At 38.6% G+C, this 20,600-nt stretch overlaps 2 protein-coding genes across 2 annotated transcripts in view; both read right to left on the bottom strand.

The window, feature by feature from the left end:
• LOC112917511 (C-type lectin domain family 4 member A-like) overlaps window positions 1-8,977 on the bottom strand; it is a 43,225-nt gene extending 34,248 nt beyond the window's left edge. The window contains 1 exon segment of the mRNA XM_072718803.1: window positions 4,864-8,977. The gene's annotated coding sequence lies outside the window, so the exon portion shown is untranslated.
• Window positions 7,938-20,339, bottom strand: NECAP1 (NECAP endocytosis associated 1). The gene is made up of 8 exons (XM_025995271.2): window positions 20,160-20,339; window positions 13,918-14,018; window positions 13,657-13,761; window positions 12,887-12,968; window positions 11,948-12,056; window positions 11,678-11,861; window positions 10,005-10,107; window positions 7,938-9,671 (listed from the first exon to the last, which is right to left on the bottom strand). Exons 1-8 carry the CDS (start codon window positions 20,252-20,254, stop codon window positions 9,623-9,625), a joined length of 828 nt encoding a protein of 275 aa, XP_025851056.1. The 5' UTR covers window positions 20,255-20,339; the 3' UTR covers window positions 7,938-9,622.
• Window positions 20,340-20,600: the final 261 nt, after the last annotated feature.

Here is a 20,600-nt window from a genome sequence, read left to right as displayed (position 1 = left end):
GAGGAGAGAGAAGTGGATGAGTGAAGTAGATAAAGGGAATAAAAAATTACAAACTTCACAGCGCCTAGATGGCTCAGTCAGTTAAGTAACCAACTCTTGATTTCAGCTTAGGTCATGATCTCACAGCTGTGGGATCGAGCCCCTCATCAGCCTCCTCCGTGCTGAGTGTAGATGGAGACCTGCTTAAGATTCTCCCTCCCCCTCTCCATCTAACCCACCTCATACTCTCTAAAAAAAAATAAAAGGTACAACCTTCCAGTTACAAAACAAGTCAAAGAACATTCCATCCAGTAAAAGCAGAACATTCTTTTCAAGTGCAAACATAACATTTTCCAGAGTAGATCATATGTTAGATTAAAAACCAAATCTTAGGAAATTTAAGAAGCCTGAAATCAAACCAAGATCTTCTCCAACCACAATAGTATGAAACTAGAAATCAATAAAAGGAAGAAAGCTAGAAAATTCAAATATATGAAGATTAATAGGTTCTTGAACAACCAATACATCAAAGAAATCAAACAGGAAATTTAAAAAAACTCTTGAAACAAACAAAAATAAAAACACAACATACCAGAGCCTATGTAAGACTACAAAATTCTAAAAGGTAACTTTATAGTGATATAGTGATACATGCCTACATTAAAAAAAAAAAAAAAAGAAAGATCTCAAATAAATAACCTCACTTTACACCTCCAGGAACTGGAAAAAGAAAAACAAAGCCCAAAGTTAATGCAAGGAACAAAATAACAAAGGTCAGAGCGAAAATAAATAAAACAGAGACCAGAAAAACAATAGAAAAAGATCAGCAAAACTAACAGCTTGTGTTCTGAAAAGATAAAATCAACAAGCCATTATTTAGCAAAACTAAGAAAAAAAGGAGGGAAGACTCAAGTAAAATCAAAAATGAAAGAGAAGATATTACAACACAGTAGTACAGAAATACAAAGGATTCTAAGAGACTACTGTGAACAACTATACGCCATTAAATTGCATAACCCAGAAAAATGGAAACTTTCCTAGAAACATATAGCCTACGAAAACAGAATCAGTAAGGAATAGAAAATCTGAACAGACCAATAATAAGTATGGATTTTTAATCAAAAAACCAAAATCTGGGATCCCTGGGTGGCGCAGCGGTTTGGTGCCTGCCTTTGGCCCAGGGCGCGATCCTGGAGACCCGGGATCGAATCCCACATCGGGCTCCCGGTGCATGGAGCCTGCTTCTCCCTCTGCCTGTGTCTCTGCCTCTCTCTCTCTCTCTCTCTCTGTGACTATCATAAATAAATAAAATTTAAAAAAAAAAAATTCAAAAAACCAAAATCTGCCAACAAAGTCCAGAACCAGATGATTTTAGAGGAGAATTCTACCAGACGTTTAAAAAAAATTAACACCTATTCTTCTCAAACCCTTTCAAAAAATTCAAGAGGAGGAAATACTCCCAAACTCATTTTAGGAGGCTAACATTACCTTGATTCCAAAGCCAGATAAAGACACTACAAAAAAAGAAAATTAACTCTATGCCAATATTCCTAATGAATATACGTACAAAAATTCTCAACAGAATATTACTAAACCAAATTCAACAGCACATTAAAAGGATCTTACACCATGACAAGATAGGATCCATCCCTGGGATGCAAAAATAGTTCAATGTATGCAAAACGTTAACTGTGATACATCATATTAATAAAATGAAAGACAGGGCAGCCTGGGTAGCTCAGCGGTTTAGCGCCGCCTTCAGCCCAGGACATGATCCTGGAGTCTCGGGATCGAGTCCCACATCAGGCTCCCTGCATGGAGCCCATTTCTCCCTCTGCCTGTGTCTCTGCTTCTCTGTCTCTGTGTCTCTCATGAATAAATAAATAAAATCCTTAAAAAATAATAATAAAATGAAAAAAAATTACATTATCTCAATAGATGTACTAAAAGAATTTGACAAAATACATCCTTTCATTATAAAAACTCTAAACAAATTGGTTACAGAAGAGGAATGCCTGGGTGGCTGAGCATCTGCCTTTGGCTCAGGGAGTAATCCTGGAGTCCCAGGATCAAGTCCCACGTAGGGCTCCCTCCATGGAGCCTGCCTCTCTCTCTCATGCCTGTCTCTCATGAATAAATAAATAAAATCTTAAAAAAAAAAAAATCGGTTACAGAAGAAATGTATCTTGGCATGATAAAATTCACAGGTAACGTACTCACAATAGTGCAGAGTTGAAAGCTTCTCCTCTGCAACTCTTAGAAAAGGAGGACCACTCAACATTCCTATTAATAAATACAGTCCTGGAAGTCCAAGCCAGAGTAATCAGACAAGAAAAAGAAATAAGAGTCATCCAAATCGAAAAGGAAAAAGTAAAATTGTCTCTGCAGATGGTAAGATCTTATATATAGAAAATTCTAAAGACTCCACCAAAAAAACTGTTAGAATAAACCAATTCAGTAAGGTGGCAGGTTACAAAATAAACATACAAAAATCAGTTGCATTTTTTACATACTAACAATGAAACAAGTGAAAAAGTAATAAAGAAAATCCCATTCACAATAGCATCAAAAATAACAAAATACTTTAAGAATAAAATAAATTCAACCAGGAAGGTGAAATTTCTATATACCAATCACTGTAACTTTGATGAAAGAAACTGAAAACAAAAAATGGAAAGATATCTTGTGTTCATTAACTTAAAGAATAAATATTGTTAAAATGTCCACATTACCCAAGCCATCCATAGATTCAATGCAATCTCTATAAAAATTCCAATAGCATCTTTCACAGAAATAGATAAAACAATTCTAAAATTTGTATGGAACCACAAAAGTACATTCCAAAGTAATAGCCAAAGCAATCATGAAGGAAAAAAGGACAAAGCCAGAGGCATCATAATTCTTGATTTTAAACTATTCTATAAAGCTATAGTATTTAAAATAGTAAAGGTATAAAAATAAACATATACACCAATGAAACAGACCAGAGAGCCCAGAAATAAACCCCTTCATTTATAGTATTTGACGAAGGCACCAAGAACACTCAGTGGGAAAAGGACAGTGACTTCAACAAATAATGTCTGGAAAACTAGATTACCAGTTTTATATGCAGAAAAATGAAACTGGACCCCTATCCTACACCACTCTCAAATATTAACTCAAAATAGGTTAAAGACTTAAATGTAAGACCGATACAATAAAACTCCTCTAAGAAAACAGAGAGGAAGCTCCTTGACATTGGTCTAGGAAACGATTTTTTTAGATAGAACCCCAAGAGCACAAGTAATAACAATAAAAATCATCAAATGGGAATATATCACACTAAAAAGCTTCTGCATGAAAGAGAAACATTTTTTAAAAAATGAAGATTGGGGTGCTTGGGTGGCTCAGTCAGTTAAGCATCTGCCTTCAGCTCAGGTCATAATCTCAGGGTCCTGGGATTGAGCCCAGCATTGGGCTCCCTGCTCAGCAAGGGGGTCTGCTTCTCCCCCTCCCTCTGCCTCCCTGTCCTCCACCCCATCGCTCCTACTCTCTCTCTCAAATAAATTTTAAAAAATTGAAGACAATCTATGGAATGGGAAAAAATACTTGCAAACTATTTGAGGAGTTAATACCTAAACTATATAAAGAACCCCTACAACTCAGTAATGAGAAAAACAATTGAATTAAAAATGGCAGAGGAACTACATGGACATTTTTCCAAAGATATAAAATGGCCAGCAGCCTTTTTTTTCTTTCATTTAAAAAAAGCAGGTTATGTTTATTTAAAGTCACAAGCAGTTGACTATCTCCATGTGACTCAAGACTCAAAGATACCATTTCTATTTTACTCCATTTCAAGCCCTAGGGTGGGGCCCAGACTGGTAGGAGTGATGCTTGGGGCCCATTCACATAAAAAGATGCTCAACATCAGTCATCATCAGGGAAATGCAACTCAAAACCGCAATAAAATATCAACTCACACCTTTTAGAATGGCTGTCATCAAGATGACAAGAAATAACAAGCGTTGGCAAGGATGTAGAGAAAAAGGAACTCTTGTACACTGTTGATGTAAAGACAAAGTAGTACAGCACTATTTTTTTTTTTTTTTAGTACAGCACTATTGAAAACAGAATGGAAGTCCCTCAAAACACTAAAAATAAAACTATCATCTGATCCCGCAATTCTATTTCTAGATATACATCCAAAAGTAATGAAAATAAGATATCAAAGAAATATAAGCATGCCCATGTTTATTGCAGCATTACTCACAAAGGCCAAAATATGGAAAAAACTTGTCTATTTATGATAAAAAAAAAAAGACAAGATGTATGTATGTGTGTATGCAACAATGTAGATGGGCAATGCTAAATCAGATAAGTCAGAGAAAGACAAATATTATATGTTATTACTTACATATGAAACTGAAAAAAGCCAAACTCATAGAAACAAAGAGTAGATTGGTGGTTACCGGGGACTAGGGGGTGGGGATTGGGGAGATGTGGTTTAAGGATACAAACTTGAAACCAGTAGATAAGTCAGTCCTGATGATCTTAACGCAAAACATGGTGATGACAGACAATAATGTATTTATAAACTTCAAAGAGATGAGAGACTAGATCTTAATTGTTCTCACCACGAAAAAAAAAAAAGATAATTCTGTGATATAACAGTGTTAGCTAACAAGGCTGTGTGGCTTGCTAGTTAAGCAACTGACAATTGGGTTTCAGCTCGGGTCATGATCTCAGTGTCCTGAGATCAAGCCCCAGGCTGGGCTCCATGCTCAGCTTGGAGTCTCCTTGAGATTCCTCCTCTCACTGCCAGCCATGAGCTTTCCTTCTAAAGTAAATAAATAAATAAAATCTTAAAAAAAAAAAAAAATGTTGGGACACCTGGTAGCTCACCGGTTGAGCACCTGCCTTCAGCCCAGGGCATGATCCTGGAGTCCCGGAACTATGTCCCACATCAAGCTCCCTGCATGGAGCCTGCCTCTCTCTGTGTGTCTCTGCCTCTCTCTGTGTCTCTCATGAATAAATAAATAAAATCTTTTTTAAAATAAAATTAAAAAATTTAAAAAGTGCTAGCAACACAACAGTGGTAATCATATTGCAATATATAAATGTATCAAATCAATATGTTGTATACCCAAACTAATGTAATAGGTCAATTATATTTCAATAAAAATTTTAATTTTCTTTAAAAAAAAAGTCACATCATTTTGCCCTTATACTTACCATTTTATTGTACATCCTAATACCCAGCATTATAATAGCCACCAAGCAGCAGTAGTAGTAGTACCATGTGCCAGACCTTGTCCTGAGCACTTTGAAATTTTTTTATGGCAATAACCCTATAAATTAGGAACTATTATCCTCATATTGCACATGAGGAAACTAAGGCAAACGGAAGTTAAATAAGTTGTCCAAAGTTAAAAAGCCAGTAAGTGGCAGAGCAAAATTTTTTACCAAGGCAATCTGTTCCCTCCCAAATCCATGCTCATAACCACTACTACACTTTACTACCTATTAATCATCTATTTTGATGGGGAGGGGGTCATTACAATTAATAAGTATATTCCCCATCCAAATATTTAAGTATTAAAGTCTAAAGAAGGTCTTATTCTGTACTTCATTTTCTGCCTAAACAGCTCTTTTTCTACATTCTCAAAAATATTGCATCAAATGTATGTTTAAACTCCACAGATATGTCCCTTGAGTCTTCATTTATGTCTTTCTTCTTAAACACCTTCTCAGGCACCAGGTGTCTGAGCAGCATTTCCTGTGCTCCAGCTGTGCTGGAGTTGCTAGAGGGAGCCCGCCCTCTAGTGGTCCCATGCTGATATGCAGCCAGATTAAGCATTCACAGAAAGTGCTCCAATGTCCTCTTTCCTATTACAGGATCAGTGGCAGGGCCCACGTAAGAAAAAATATTAAAAAGCAAGTAACCCATAATGGGTCTTAACCATTACTGTATTTAATTGAGAGGATAACACGATCCTCAGGCTGAGAGGGCAGAACATGAGGTCACTCTGGACAATTATTTTACTCCCAGCTCAGATACAGGCAATTCAAGTATACTAGAGCTTTATAAAAACATACTACCCCTGTATCTTGAGGTCTTTCAAAAGGGGACTGAAAATCACTACTGCAAAATCTGAAATAAATGCCAAACTATAAAATTGCTGTGAAAACAATCACAAGCCTCAGGTTCAAGGGACCTGGAAATAAAGATGACTCTCTTTGCTTTGCTTTTCTCAAGAGAATATGCTCCTGAGTAGACGTCCTACAGTCACAAACCATATGTATTCTCTTCGTGTAGTTAAGAGGCAAAAACAGAAATGGATTTTCAGAAGCTAGAAGATAACACATAACCAAAATGTAATGTAATCTAAGTTATAATAAAATGAGACAGCTACCAAACCTACCCACAGCTGTGTTTTACAATATCATTTTTCTTTTCCCAGGTCATAGGGTTTATGTACCCAAGTAAAATTTTTCTTCATCACTGCTTTTCTGAACCCTAAAACTGACAAGACTCTGGAGCACATAAAGAAGATTTTCTGCAACTGTGACAAGGCATATAAGGAATGCTTAACATCATGTAGCTAGGAACAATCCTGAGAATGAGTAAAAGAAGGAATATACCCAACTTATTTCTAGTCCTTCTTCACTGAAATCACTATTAATTCAACACGTATTTAATGAGCACCGACTATACAAAAAGGTATTTGGAAAATACGGTGAGTAAAATGAAGACATGGTCCTTATATTCAAAGAATCTACAAACTAATAAGAAAGAGAATTTCAACAGCAACCCAAATAAAACAAAGAGATCATTTTTTCAGACCAGGAGGATAGGTAACATTTAATGAAGTAGTATTTGCACTAGCTTTATGAAATGGAAAGGATTTCAACAGGCAGGAAGATACCCTAGATAGAGGGAATTTTAGCAAGCATTCAGTGCTGCTCACAGTGCTAATGGCATCTGAAGAATGACTAGTACCTAGTCTCAGGAGCATACTGTGAGTGGAAGAGAAAACAGAGTTGAGGATGAAATGGTACTATGGGTTTTATTCTGTAAGCAAAGGAAAATCATTAAAGACAATGAGTCATGGAAGAAAAGGCACGAGCAGGGCTGGGTTTAGGAAGAGGATTTCTGGAGGCAACAGGTAAGCTGAATTGAAGCTAGAGAAAAAGAAAGGTAGAGGCAAGCCACCTGTCTAGAAGGTTATCAGAATGGAGGAAATGGAGTAATAAACGTTCACACTACAACTGTGAAGGGAGATACAAATGTTTAACTGAGGGGACTGAGCTTAAAAAAAAAAAAAAAAAGATTGTCCACATTTTTCCCCAAATAAAATCTGAGGTTTATGATACACTTCTATCAATGACAGTGCCTCATAGCCTCAGTAATGATAAGAAAGGCCATGGTTAGGAAAGCCATCTAGGCTCTACTCTAGGAGAGCAAATGGAGGAGGTGCATCAGAATCTCTGGAGGGAGCAGCATGTTATTTAAAAAAAAAAAAAAGAAAAAAAAAGAAAGAAAGAAAGAAGGCTAGCACATGTATCATTCTGATTCACCTTCTGTGAAAAATCACTGAATGAGAACTCCAAGATCTTTCTGGGTTCCAAAGTTTATGGTTCTGAATCAGTTCCACCTCTTACACTGATTCTCCTCATTTATGCTGATGATAGTTCTGGAATATGAGAGGTAGCCTAGATCATGAAGACAATCTGAAGCAAATGAAGTGAACTGTACCAGCAAATAAATAATTCATATAAATGATCTGTATAAGGAGTGCTCTGTGGGTTTAGAACCATGAGCGTACAAGTCTAACCCGAACTTAAAAGCCCTATTTCTTAAGAAAAAGAGTAATAGATATAAAATGTCTGTTTATTACCTACTGGCCCATTTATATTGGATCAGTTATATTAAAAAGGCACTGAAATAGGCAAACCAAAAGATAAAAGAGACACTACCTTTTTCCACATTTTTAATTACCATTATTGCACCAATACAGCATATGCTTTATATACATATATTTTAAATTTCATTTTTAATTTCAGCAATTCAAATACATAATATATTATCATCTTGAGAATACAAAGAACACAACATGGAGGAAGATTGAGAAAATAGGTTCCCAGTAGTTAGTCACTAGTGATTCTATAGAACTTTCCATTTAGTGTTTTCTATTCGAATTTTAAAATGTCCTGCCATGGCTCTGTAAGAATAGAGCTGCCTGGAACAGGAGGCAATGAAAAAAAATGGACCCAAAGTTAAAAAGTCAAGAAAGAAATCCAGAAGAGAGAATGCATTTTGAAACTAAATATAAGACTCCCTTCAGTCCGAGTGTACACATCCAAAGAAGTGCTAAAGGAAGAAAAGATATCCTCCCAGTTCATTCTCAAAATTGCCCATTAACGAACAAAATAGAATAGTGCCCATTCATCTAAGAAAGGGAACTCTCTTCACAGCATCGTAAAAGGAATGGTGGGGTAGAGGGAAGGGAAAGTGGTGGGAGAGTAAGTTGCTTCTGAGATGCCCTAGGTGACAATGTATCAAAGCCATCAATCAGGCAAACCTCTCACAGCTAGCTTCATGGACTCTCCGACTTCCTTCATAAATGATGATGTATGGAACAGCAGCTTTCTACTATTGAAGAGCTAAATGGACTGAAAAATAAATGTTTATGGAAAGGGGCCAGATACCCAGGCAGCAAGGCAACGTGGGTACTGAAAGAGAGTTACGTGCTTTCAACCCCTCTGCTCTACATATCAGGTTAAAAACTCTAAACCCTTCAACTTCAGGTCAAATAATAGGGCAAATACAAAGTAATGCCACGCTTCAAATGCAGCAACTAGATGGAGCTGCAAGAAAGTAAACACTTCTCTACAACCTAACTTGGGAAACATGGTCCCCTGAATCTCCTTCATCCAAGAGACCCACTAGTCAAAGATGTTGCACCATTCAACAAACAAAAGAACAGTGAAAGTGCCACCGACAAAACCCTCTTAGCATAGGAAGAAACATGTAAACACATGACAGGGTGATGGAGCTGCACCCAGCACTGGATATTCACTGAGCAGGATAAGCCTGAAGGAGGATATATAACAGAGACCCAGGAAACGGGTCTCTCTTCATACCTATCCCAATCAAAACTCTGAATTTGTAAACACTGAGGTCACTCGGTCCATTTTTAGGGTCTTAGGTTAAAGGAAAAGGAAATTTCAAGGTTTCTGTCTCCCCTGAAATTGCTAAATAGGGCTTCACAAAGAGGCACACAGGGTCATGAGATGATTCAGAATTAAGTTAAAGAATTGAAATGATGGAGAAAAATTTTACAGATGGTAGAGTTCATTCCCCCCTCAAAGAGACATGGCCTTCTGGGCCCTGCATAGTCAGCCACAAGTATGCTAAGACCCACTATTCCCCTGCCTTACTAGTGAACAGGAGATAAGGACATACTTTCTTGGCTGTACAGCAAGTAACAACATAGGGGAGTGACATAAACCAATTTGAATGCAATGGAGAAACTATGAAAAAGATTGTCCAGTAATTTTGGTTCTGGGGAGAGAAGGGGTTCCTAACTTCCCTCACAGATTGGTGCCCTCAAGGTCATTTTTTTCTTCAAGTCTGTCCTTAATGTCCTGCCAATGCTATTCAGAACTGGACCCAGTTGGATGGCTGTGGTGCCTGGTTTGGAACAGAGCTGCAAGACAGGAGAACAAAGAGAAAGCCAAAGAAATTAGGATAGCTACTCCATTCTTCAATGTAATAGCTTCCGAGAAATTGCTGCCCAGAATTTCTAAAACTGTATCTCCAGAAAATCTACTTATTGAGGCTTGATATCCCACTTCCAACTCCAACCTACAGCTTTCTTACCCCACCATCCCCAGCACTCCTCTACTTCCTTACCCAGAATTCCTGCCAAACACTCTGTATGACCTGCAAATGCCCTGCTTTCCCAGAACAAGCTTTCATTTGACTGTAACATATCCTCTGTACCCTGAATGAGAGTACTGTGGTTTCACTAGGCTCATACCTGGATGCAGTGCTAAAGTCTCCCCACAAGTCATTGCTTGCAGAAACTGGAGCTGGTGCTGACGTCGGGACAGGAGCAGGAGAATCCAAATCTAAGAGGATATCTGAACACACAGTAAAGAGAAAAAAAAAAAAGGAAAACATAATAAAAATCTTAGAAATAAAAATGTATTATCAAACAAAAAGCTATATGCAAATGTTCACAACTTTATTTGTAATAGACAAAAACTGGAAATGACCCAGATGTCTTTCCATGAGTGATGGTTAAATACGCTGTTGTATGTCCACACCATGAACCACTACTCAGCAATAAACAGAAACTATTAATATACACAACTTAGATGAGTCTCAAGGAAATTATGCTGAGTGGAAAAAGCCAATCCCCAACGGTTACATACTCTATGATTCCATTTATATAACATTCATGAAATGATAAAATTACAGAGATGGAGAAGAGATTAGTGATTGCCTAGAGTTAGTGAGGGGGTGTGGGGCAGGATGCAGGAGGTAGGTATGGTTATAAATGGATGACATGAGGGATCCTTGTACTGATGGAGCTGTTCTGTTTCCTGACCATGGTGATGGATCTACACACGATAAAAGTGCATAGAACTAAAAACACACACATGAGACACTAAAAACACACACAAATGAGAATACATAAATCTGGTGAAATCTAAATAAAATCAGTAAATGGTATCGACATCAATTTCCTGGTGATATTTGACTTTGGTTTTGCAAAATGTTACCACTTAGGGGAACGAGGTAGAGGGAACAAAGGATTTGTCTTATTTTTTACAACTTCATGTGAATCTACAATTATCTTAAAAATAAAAACATTAAAAAAATAATAAATCTTAGACATTATCCCTGGAGAAACTTATGAAAAGTAGGATATAACCATTTTTACCTCAAAATTCCAGAAAGAGAAAGTTTATTCTTAGCAATCAATGATATAAATGCTCTGCATCCCCACAATACATTAGGCTAAAACTCCAGATTCTACTATCTGCTTCTCTAATCTTTGGAAAATTTCTTTCCAAGTTCTAATGTTCTCATTCTCAAAACAGAAATAACTCTATTCTTGAAAAAGAATAGACCACCAACCACCAGATAGTACAGAAGAGTGAAAATATATTCATAAACCCAGGTGCTGTCTAATTTTCTCCCAACTGCCTTTGTGAAGAAACAGAAAAGATTAAAAAATAACATTTACTAAATGGCTACTATGTTTCATGGATCATGCTAGGTGCTGTCACATCATTTAACCTTTACAATCCTGGGGCAATTTTAAAGTCTCCATCTTGCAGATAAGGATATTCAGACCAAAAAAATTAAATAATGTTACTAAATCCATTCAGATATAAAACAGCAGAGTTACGACCAAAATATTAGTCCATCTGATTCTCAAGCCTACTAGCGTCTAACCAAGGTACAATGAAGAAATTAGTCTTTTTAATATCTATTCATTTTCTGACAAAGAACCTACCAAATACCATGACTCTCAGTTCATTAGAAAAGTTTTAATTCCTTACTAGAGGCTGCAAGAATCACCTTGTCAGTACCAAATGCCATTTATTAGCAAAAACATCAACTCTCTCTTTGGCAAAGAGGTGCTACCCAATTAAAACCTAAGATACGATGATTCCTCAAAGTTAAAATTAATAGATTTACCTGCATCACTACCTCCATGGTTAGATTTTGGAATGGGTGGTGGAGTGACATGATTGCTGATAGCAACTGAGGAGGATGGTGGGGGAATAGTGACTTTGCCTCCAGGTGGGGGTGGGAGCAAGCTTAAACCCCCAGCCCCTGTGGTCTTGGGCTTAGAAACACCTCCCTTCTTGGTTGTAATGTTCTACAAAGAGAAAACAGAGAAGAGAAAGAAAAAGTCACAAGCTTATTATAGAAATAGAGAGAGTAGGGGAAAGAAACCATACTTACCCCAATACTCAACTTGATAGTCTGTCCTTCCTTGAAGCCCAGATCCAACTTGGGACGATTGTCCATTTCCTGAGATTCTTTGGAAATCTCAGATTCCTGCTTTACCCACCTTCAGTAAAAGAGTAAATTATCTTAATTTGGGATCACCTGAAAGCAGAGTCCAACACACAAATTTGAATGTAACTAACTTATGTGAAACAGGATTCCAGAAAGCAGACTGAGGGAACATTAAGAATGAGGAAGGAAAGGAAGAAAAGCCAAGAAAGAGGGCAACAGGGTTCAGTATCACTGAGGAACCACATAGAATACATATTTAACCTGTCCCTCCAAAGGAGGGCATTTAGTTGCCAATTCCCATACTCCATGTTTGAGGGCTGCCCCTGAGGGAGTGTTAATTCCTCAGTCCTTCCAGGCTGCATCCCTGTGCCAACTGAGTGGATTTCCACAATTTCAGAGTTCTGAGGCAGAAAAGCAGAATTATGCCTATGCATGCCCTTAAAGTAGGAAGTTGACAGTGTGCATGGTGCTATGCGCTACCACTGTGCCAAAACCAGGTGGGCTGAAGAAATTTTATCACAGACATAAAACATGTCAATTATACAACGTAACAAAACTGGCACACAACTCCCCAGAAACCTCCCATACAGCCCTGTTTCTGTATGCTCCTCTCAGCCACTTAAAACCAAGTGCCAATTCCCCCAAAGAAAGAAGTAAAAGCATCTCAAAACACTGTACAAGGAACCAAAAACAGATTCCAGGCTACAAGAAAAGAACACATAAGATAATGTAAGGAAAGAGTGAATAGGAAGATTCCAATGTATAATGAACTAGCTGACCAAATACAGAAACCAGGAGGTAAAAGAAATAGCGCCCATTCAACTGAGAAGGAGCACTTCCAAAACCTTTTAACCAGGTAACTAAAGGACAAGTTTCACTCACTTGAAGTGATCTTGCAAGGAAACGTTAAAGTCAAAGGCATCACCCCGATCTGTGAAGCCAATGCCAATGAAAGCACTACGCCCTGTGAGAAAGACAGAAATACTCACAATAAGAAGTATCCCTTAGGGAATATTGCACCCAGTGAAAATTAACAGTTACCTTAACTAGATCAAGTCCGTAAATGTGAAACATTCTTTCACAGCCCAGGAGACCACGAACTACATGCAGCCCAAGGGCCAAATGCTGCCATCGCTTGTCTTTATAAATAATGTTTTACTAAACACAGTTACCCCAATCTGTATTAAATACTATCTATGGCTGCTTTCATACTACATCAGTAGAATTGAGTAGCTACAATAGAGAATGAAAATCTAAAATATTTACTATCTGCGTCTTACGAGAAAAAGTTTGCCAACCTCTGATACAGACTACGGAAAAGAGAGAATGATTGCCCTACACATAGGTGACTTAAGGCAGTCCACCAAAACCCACTACAAACAATGAATGAATAGGCAATATGTATTAATTATTTGGTTAGCTAGATATTTTGATTTATTTATGTCTACGTATTATCACGTCTTGAACTTGCGTTCGTATCTATTACAAATAACATGTTAATCCTTGTCCTTTAGCAGCTATAGTTAACTGTGGAGAAAGGGGGGGAAAAATTAGTAAACTTAAATACGATAAATGCAACTGGGACACACTTTCATTGAAGTGTATTACCCATCTACCTAATCCCATGTCATTCAAAATCCCAGATTCCTTACCAGTACCATCCTGGATCCGGATTACAAAGTAGCGGCTGGAATCTGTCACTGTCTCCACAGCAATACCAGGATATTGTTCTACTGGTGCCTGGGCAAAGAGTTCCCCTGATAGGTAAGTAAAAGACTTCTTTAAGCAAAGGAAGTAAAAATCTATAACTATTCTGTTCACAAGTATTTCCATTCCAATCCCAATTTAAATATACTTACAAAAGTGCATCAAACTAATACTCTTAATATGTTAGAGTCACCAGCACAGATTACCTGAAACTTTATCCTCAAGTTTGATATACGCGATCTTCCCTTTTGAAGTGATTCGGAGGCGACCAGTCCAATCAGGCTGATCTAATTTCCAGTCAGATGCCCTAGGATAGGAAAATAGGAAGCCTCCAATTCACGTCTTTAATTACTAAAAATCTATACAGAATCATTTGCCATATTTATTTCGCCGTCCTGGGTTGCTTACTCTTTCTACCTGTTAATCAATAAGAATAACTCACAATCCCCTCTACAGAGGGTCACTGCTACATATAGCCCAAAGCAGATAAATCCTTACTACTTAAGTACTGGCCAATAAACATCAATAAAAACATGTTAAGTACAAACACAAGCAATTTTTTTAAATTACCATAATGATAACTATTTCCATACCACAGATAATAATTTATATAAACAGTGTTTTACTGATCAGGTAACAACAAAGTCTACTAAAGGAATTATAGTGGGTAACAGAAGCCTTCCCAAATCCCTAAATGTATTATCTTTCACTGAATTCAACCAATATCTACAGAGTGAGTATTAAGTCAGAGACACTGTTCTAGGTACTAGGGATACAACAGTGAATGAACAAAATAAAAACTCGTATCCTCGTGAGGTTTACAATAGAAAACAAACAATAAAAAAACATTAAAAATAAGTAAGACAATCAGTATCTCAGAAGATGGTTAAGTGCTAAAGTAAAAAAAATGCAGAGGCAGAAAAAGGATATTGGGAGGGTAGTACAAGAGCAAACAGGTTGCAGCATTCAAGAGGGTGGCTAGGGAGGACTTATTCATAAGGTGAAATGTGAGTAAAAATGTGAAGGAAGCAAAAGTTACTTATGCAGATATTGGAGGAGTGGGGAGATTCCATGATTGGAACAATTAGTGCAAAGGTGCTATGGTGGGAGTGTGAATGGAATGTCTGCCCTCAAAAAAAAGAAGCTGCTGCAGTAAGAATAAAATAAATTAAGAGATGAGGTGGAAGAGGTAACAGGGCCAAATTTTATGGGCCTTACAAGAACTCTGGCTTTGATTCTGAGTGAAGGAGAAACCAATACAGATTTTAAGCAGAGGTGAAAGATGATCTTCCTTTTTATCTGAAAGTAATTATTGTTTTAAAGATTTATTTATTGGGGATCCCTGGGTGGTGCAGCGGTTTGGCGCCTGCCTTTGGCCCAGGGCGCGATCCTGGAGACCCGGGATCGAATCCCACATCGGGCTCCCGGTGCATGGAGCCTGCTTCTCCCTCTGCCTGTGTCTCTGCCTCTCTCTCTCTCTCTCTGTGTGTGTGTCTTTCATGAATAAATAAATAAAATTTAAAAAAATAAATAAGGGGATCCCTGGGTGGCGCAGTGGTTTGGCGCTTGCCTTTGGCCCAGGGCGCGATCCTGGAGACCCGGGATCGAATCCCACATCAGGCTCCCGGTGCATGGAGCCTGCTTCTCCCTCTGCCTACGTCTCTGCCTCCCTCTCTCTCTCTCTGTGACTATCATAAATAAATAAAAAATTTAAAAAAAAAATTAAAAATAAATAAATAAATAAATAAATAAATAAATAAATAAATAAAAATAAAGATTTATTTATTTATTTTAGGAGGAGAGAGGGATCCCTGGGTGGCTCCGTGGTTGAGCGTCTGCCTTTGGCCCAGGGCGTGATCCTGGAACCCCAGGATCGAGTCCCACTTCGGGCTCCCTGCATGGAGCCTGCTTCTCCCCCTGCTTGTCTCTCTAATGAATAAATGAAAATATTAAAAAAAAAAGGGGGGGGGGAGACAGAAACAGAGACAGAGAGAGAGAGAATGCACTCGAGGGGAGGGGCAGAGGGACAGAATCTCAAGCAGAGACACCCTACCTCCTGCTGAGCATGAAACCAGACACAGAGCTCCATCCCATGACCCTGAGATCATGACCTGAGCCAAAATCAAGACTTGGATGCTTAAACTACTGAACCACCTAAGCACCCAATCTTTTTATTTAAAAGGATTACTTTGTTGTATATAGAAGCAATGTAGGGATATAAGTGCTGAAGCACAGGGATTAAGAGACCACTGCAGTAATCTAGGAGTCATGATGGTGACTAGGAAGATAGAGCAGCAATAGAGGCTAGATTCTAGATATAAAGTAAAGAAGCAGGATTTTCTAATGGATTTAATGTGAGGTAGAAGAGAGGAGTCAAGAATGACTCTTAAGATTTTTAGCCTGAGCAAAGGAGCTGCCAAAAACTGAGACAGAAAGGCTATAGGTATAACAAGATCTTTCTGGGAAGAAAGATCAGGAGTTCAATTTTGAATATGCAGTTTGAGATGTCAAATATATTTTCAAGCAACAATACAGAGAAGGCATCTGAATAGGAGTCTGGAGTTTAGGAAAGACATGGGCTAGAGATATAGATGTGCATGGAAACACTATACAAAACACTAAATACTCATTAAGGAAATAAAAAAGGACACCTGGGTAGCTCAGGGGTTGGGTGTCTGCCTTTAGCTCAGGGCGTGATCCCAGATCGGGGATCAAGTTCCACATTGGGCTCCCTGCGGGGAGCCTGCTTCTCTCTCTGCCCATGTCTCTGCCTCTTTGTGTCTCTCATGAATAAATAAATAAAATCTTAAAGAAAAAAAACACACACTAAATGCTTATAATCTGTGTAATAAATGAATTTGAAAGAAATCTAAGACATTTAAATATGACGAATTTTACAAAGCACCGCATTTGTGATTTTGTTTTGTCAGCATGTGAGGAAAAAAAACAAAATAAGTTATTAATAACTCACCCTGGGGCACCTGGCTGGCTCAGCCAGTAGAGCAACTGACTCTTGATATCAAGGTTATGAGTTTGAGCCCCACACTGGATGCAGAGATTACTTAAAAATTAAATCTTAAAACAAAACAAAACTTATCCCTTAGAAACCTGAAGACTAACACTTGCAAGTTAGAAAGGTAACAGGATATCTAAACAAGAATAAGTTTAACAAGGGGATCCCTGGGTGGCTCAGCAGTTTAGCACCTGCCTTCCGCCCAGGGCATGATCCTGGAGTCCTGGGATGGAGTCCCACATCAGGCTCCCTGCATGGAGCCTGCCTCTCCCTCTGCCTATGTCTCTGTGTCTCTTATGAATGAATGAATGAATGAATGAATGAATGAATGAATAAAATCTTTAAAAAAAGAGAAAAAATTTAACAATGTGGAAGGAGAAAAATGAAAATTAGCACAGGTTTTGAACAGATTTATAAATCTTTGTCATGTCCTCCTCTCTTGATGGCATGTCTCAAAGACGCTAAGTACTTGAATCTGATCCAGACTACAACGCTTAAAGGTCCTGTATTTTAATTTTTTTTTTAATGAGTCATTACTTCTATCATGCCACCATGAGCTAAACATAATATGCTGAATATATTACAAACAAGCCTACTAGGTTTGTTTCCTGGGACAGGTTCCCTGTCTTATAAGTATCTTGCAAGACTAGTGGCCAATACTGAACAAATTCTCAATAAGTGAATGGATATTCCCAGCAGCAGTTTCCCTCAGCCCTGAGCCTTATTTCCTTTCCCACTCCCAAGACTAGCCTGAGGAATTCTTGGTTTCACTGGTCTTCTGAACTGACTTCACAAATTTTCATTTACCTCAGTAATAAATCCTTACAACCACCATGTAGAATAGGCATGAAAAGCCTATCAGCTCTGTCTCTCTAAATGAAGAACAGTAACACAGTAATAATGCCTAACTTCAAAATCTAGTGTTCCTCTCACTATATTAAAACAGACTATTGAGTATACTATTGATTTAGATGAGGAGGAGGGCAGTGATGAATATAAAAACAGTTTTATAGCTTGGGAAACTATTTCTTAATCATGCATAACTTTCTCATCGATCTAAATTGTCACAGAAAGCTGAGAAGCAATAGCTTACACTAGGTGATCAAAGTCGTTCATTCCCTCTAATCTTATTAGTCACTCAAAAACAGTATTCATCCTGCTTCCTAAAAATCCTAGTTTTTTCCTTTAATGGCAGCCTAAAGGAAAAGTCATGCTCATAATGTAAAATGGGTTCTGTAAAAAAAGATTAGACAGACAAAAAGACATAAAAGTAACATTTATCAAGCACCTATTATGTGCCAAGCATTATGCCCATTTTTATGAAAATTGAGAGGATACTGCAAGGTAATTAGTAGTATATCCATTTTTACAAATAAGAAAACCAAGGGCAGCCCAGGTGGCTCAGCACCACCTTTAGCCCAGGGCCTGATCCTGGAGTCCCGGGATCGAGTCCTACATTGGGTTCCCGGCATGGAGCCAGCTTCTCCCTCTGCCTGTGTCTCTGCCTCTCTCTCTCTCTCTCATGAATAAATAAAATAAAATCTTTAAAAAAAAATAAGAAAACCACAGTTCAAGTTAAGTGTCTTGCCAAAAGCAAATAAACAGGAATCTCGCTGTAAACAGTGTTCTCTTCCTTCAGTGATAAAATGCCTCTTGGAGGATAAGAAATGTCAATAATAAACATGGAAAACATAGATAACAAGAAAAAGAGGAAAATTAAATTGTTTTGATGGCTCAGTGCAGTTAACTGATATAAGGATAAAAGGCTGTGGATAAACCAGGAAGTGAACACAGAGAATACAGATGGGTGAAAGAAAGAAGTTCTTTAAAAAAAAAAAAAAAAAAAAAACCTGAAAGTAAACAGTTCAATCAATGCTAACCTACGTGATTAAATGTAATCTACTATAATTTCTTCCATGTGCCAGATACTATACTAGACCCTGGTACCATAAAATTAGGAAAGACCTCAAGTTGTTCATAACTAGACTGGAGAAGCAGAAGATAAAGCAATTAATTACAATACAAAAAGAAGAGTACTAGGACAGAGATAAGCATAGGCACTATGGAACCACACACAGAGCATTCCAAAGCCAGAATGGAAGTGTCAAGAGGGGCTGATGTCTCAGCTGAATCACACAAATTACTACATGTAACTACCATCAAAAACCATGTTGATTCCTATTCATGGTCAACTTGGGAATCCGAATGAAAGACTGGACTACCTCTTTGCCAAAAGGTACAACCTACAGGGTCTAATGCACAGGTCAGTAAGCACAAAGATACTGATTCATGATGAATGAACCTCCAGTAAGGAGGCAAAATAATGGACACAGGAGGAAGACAAGAGCCAAAATAATACTAAATGCCAAGAGGAAAATCATAATGGTGATGTGGGTCAGAGAACAATAAGAACAATATCTTATATCCTTTTATGCTGCTTTACTGTTTCCTAAATTCTTTCACATTTATTATATTATTTCATTTAACCCTTCAAAAACTTCTTTGAGGTACATAACTAGAGCAGGTTTTATTATGATTTTCCCCCCTATTTCACAGATGAGAAAACTAAGGATTGGAAAGGTGAAGAGATTTGCCCCAAATCACACAGCTGCAAAGTTTTCAGAGTCCATACTCATATTTTTTAACACGCAACCCAGTTAACATGTTAACTCTTTCCACTACATGACTTCACGACTTCCTACAGCATCCTCAGAACCTCATCGTCATGAGATGATTACATGGTGGTTAGTTAGCCCTAGAGAGAAAATGCTGTATTAATTCGAGGGAAAAAGCTATGGGAGAGGTCAAGAAGGGAGGGTGGGAAGGAAAATAGGAAATACTATGTTTTCATCAAGAAAAGGTACTAAAAAGAAACACAATGATGGACAACCACTGAAAACCCTATAATCATAACCCCTGCCCACTAGGAAAAGAACTGAAGGGAAAACCAAATGGTGGATATTTGGTAGCAAGACAACAGCACAGAAGATAAACTATATCACCTACAGAATGACCAACACAATAATTACCAAAAAAATGCGCACCGGGTACTGGAAACGTGTGTGAGTGGGAGGGCGGGAGGGGGTTACGACAAGGGTGACAAACTGAAGGACGCAGGAAAAAAACGAACGAAAGGTGATCGGCGATGGAGCAGGCACGGCTGGATGTGGACGAAGGGGAGCGGATGGGTAACTCGGAGGGGCCCAAGGGCGGAGCGGTGGGAGGATGCAGATGGTAATTCTTTTTTTAAAGCGGTAATGGCATTCCACAGTGAGGAAAGACCAGAAAGGCACAGTAATAACAACCCAGGTGGGGAGGCTAGCAAGGTGACAACCCAGAGACGGCAGTGACAAGGGACTCGCAGCGTGCTACCTGAGAAGAAAACTGTCATCCCCGACCCGGTATGCGTGTGCTGCAGTGCCTCGGGGTTAGTACCTGTAACCGCGGTTAGAGGCCCGGGGAGGAATCCGGTAGACGCTAACGTCGGGCTTCACACACAGAACAGACTCGTACTCCAACTCGGCCGCCATTTTGGCTCTGCACTCCGCGCCACCGGGGGCGGGGCATAGGAACGGGGGTGGCCGTGAGGTGGGGGAGGGAGTTGGGCTGTACGCAACTTCCGCTTACGCTACTTCCGCGCGAGTTTAGCTTGGTTCCTGAAATTAACCTCCAGAGGTACGGGTTGGGGAAGCCATATTGAAAGCTGGAAACCGTGAAGCTACACTGTTCGCCATCTTGGGTAATGGCAAAACTGCCTTTTCAGCGCGTGATGCACGTTATGGAAATCTCCATTCCCGAAAGGTGATTAGGGAAAGGCGCCATCTTGCTGCGGGCTGGTGCTGCAGTGCTTAGGGAAGAGGTGGACCATCTTGAAAT

The sequence above is a fragment of the Vulpes vulpes genome, chromosome 8, assembly GCF_048418805.1.
Source record: "Vulpes vulpes isolate BD-2025 chromosome 8, VulVul3, whole genome shotgun sequence".
NCBI classification, from domain to species: domain Eukaryota; kingdom Metazoa; phylum Chordata; class Mammalia; order Carnivora; family Canidae; genus Vulpes; species Vulpes vulpes.
This window is presented reverse-complemented; position numbering and strand designations above follow the sequence as displayed.

What these genes read in the sequence shown, in the direction of transcription:
- NECAP1 (XM_025995271.2), bottom strand. Translation starts at nt 20,254, where the DNA reads ATGGCGGCCGAGTTGGAGTACGAGTCTGTTCTGTGTGTGAAGCCCGAC. An exon ending in ACTTGAGGATAAAGTTTCAG is followed by an intron (nt 13,762 to 13,917) that starts GTAATCTGTGCT and finishes CTTACCTATCAG; the next exon opens with GGGAACTCTTTGCCCAGGCA. An exon ending in CCGGATCCAGGATGGTACTG is followed by an intron (nt 12,969 to 13,656) that starts GTAAGGAATCTG and finishes TCTTTCTCACAG; the next exon opens with GGCGTAGTGCTTTCATTGGC.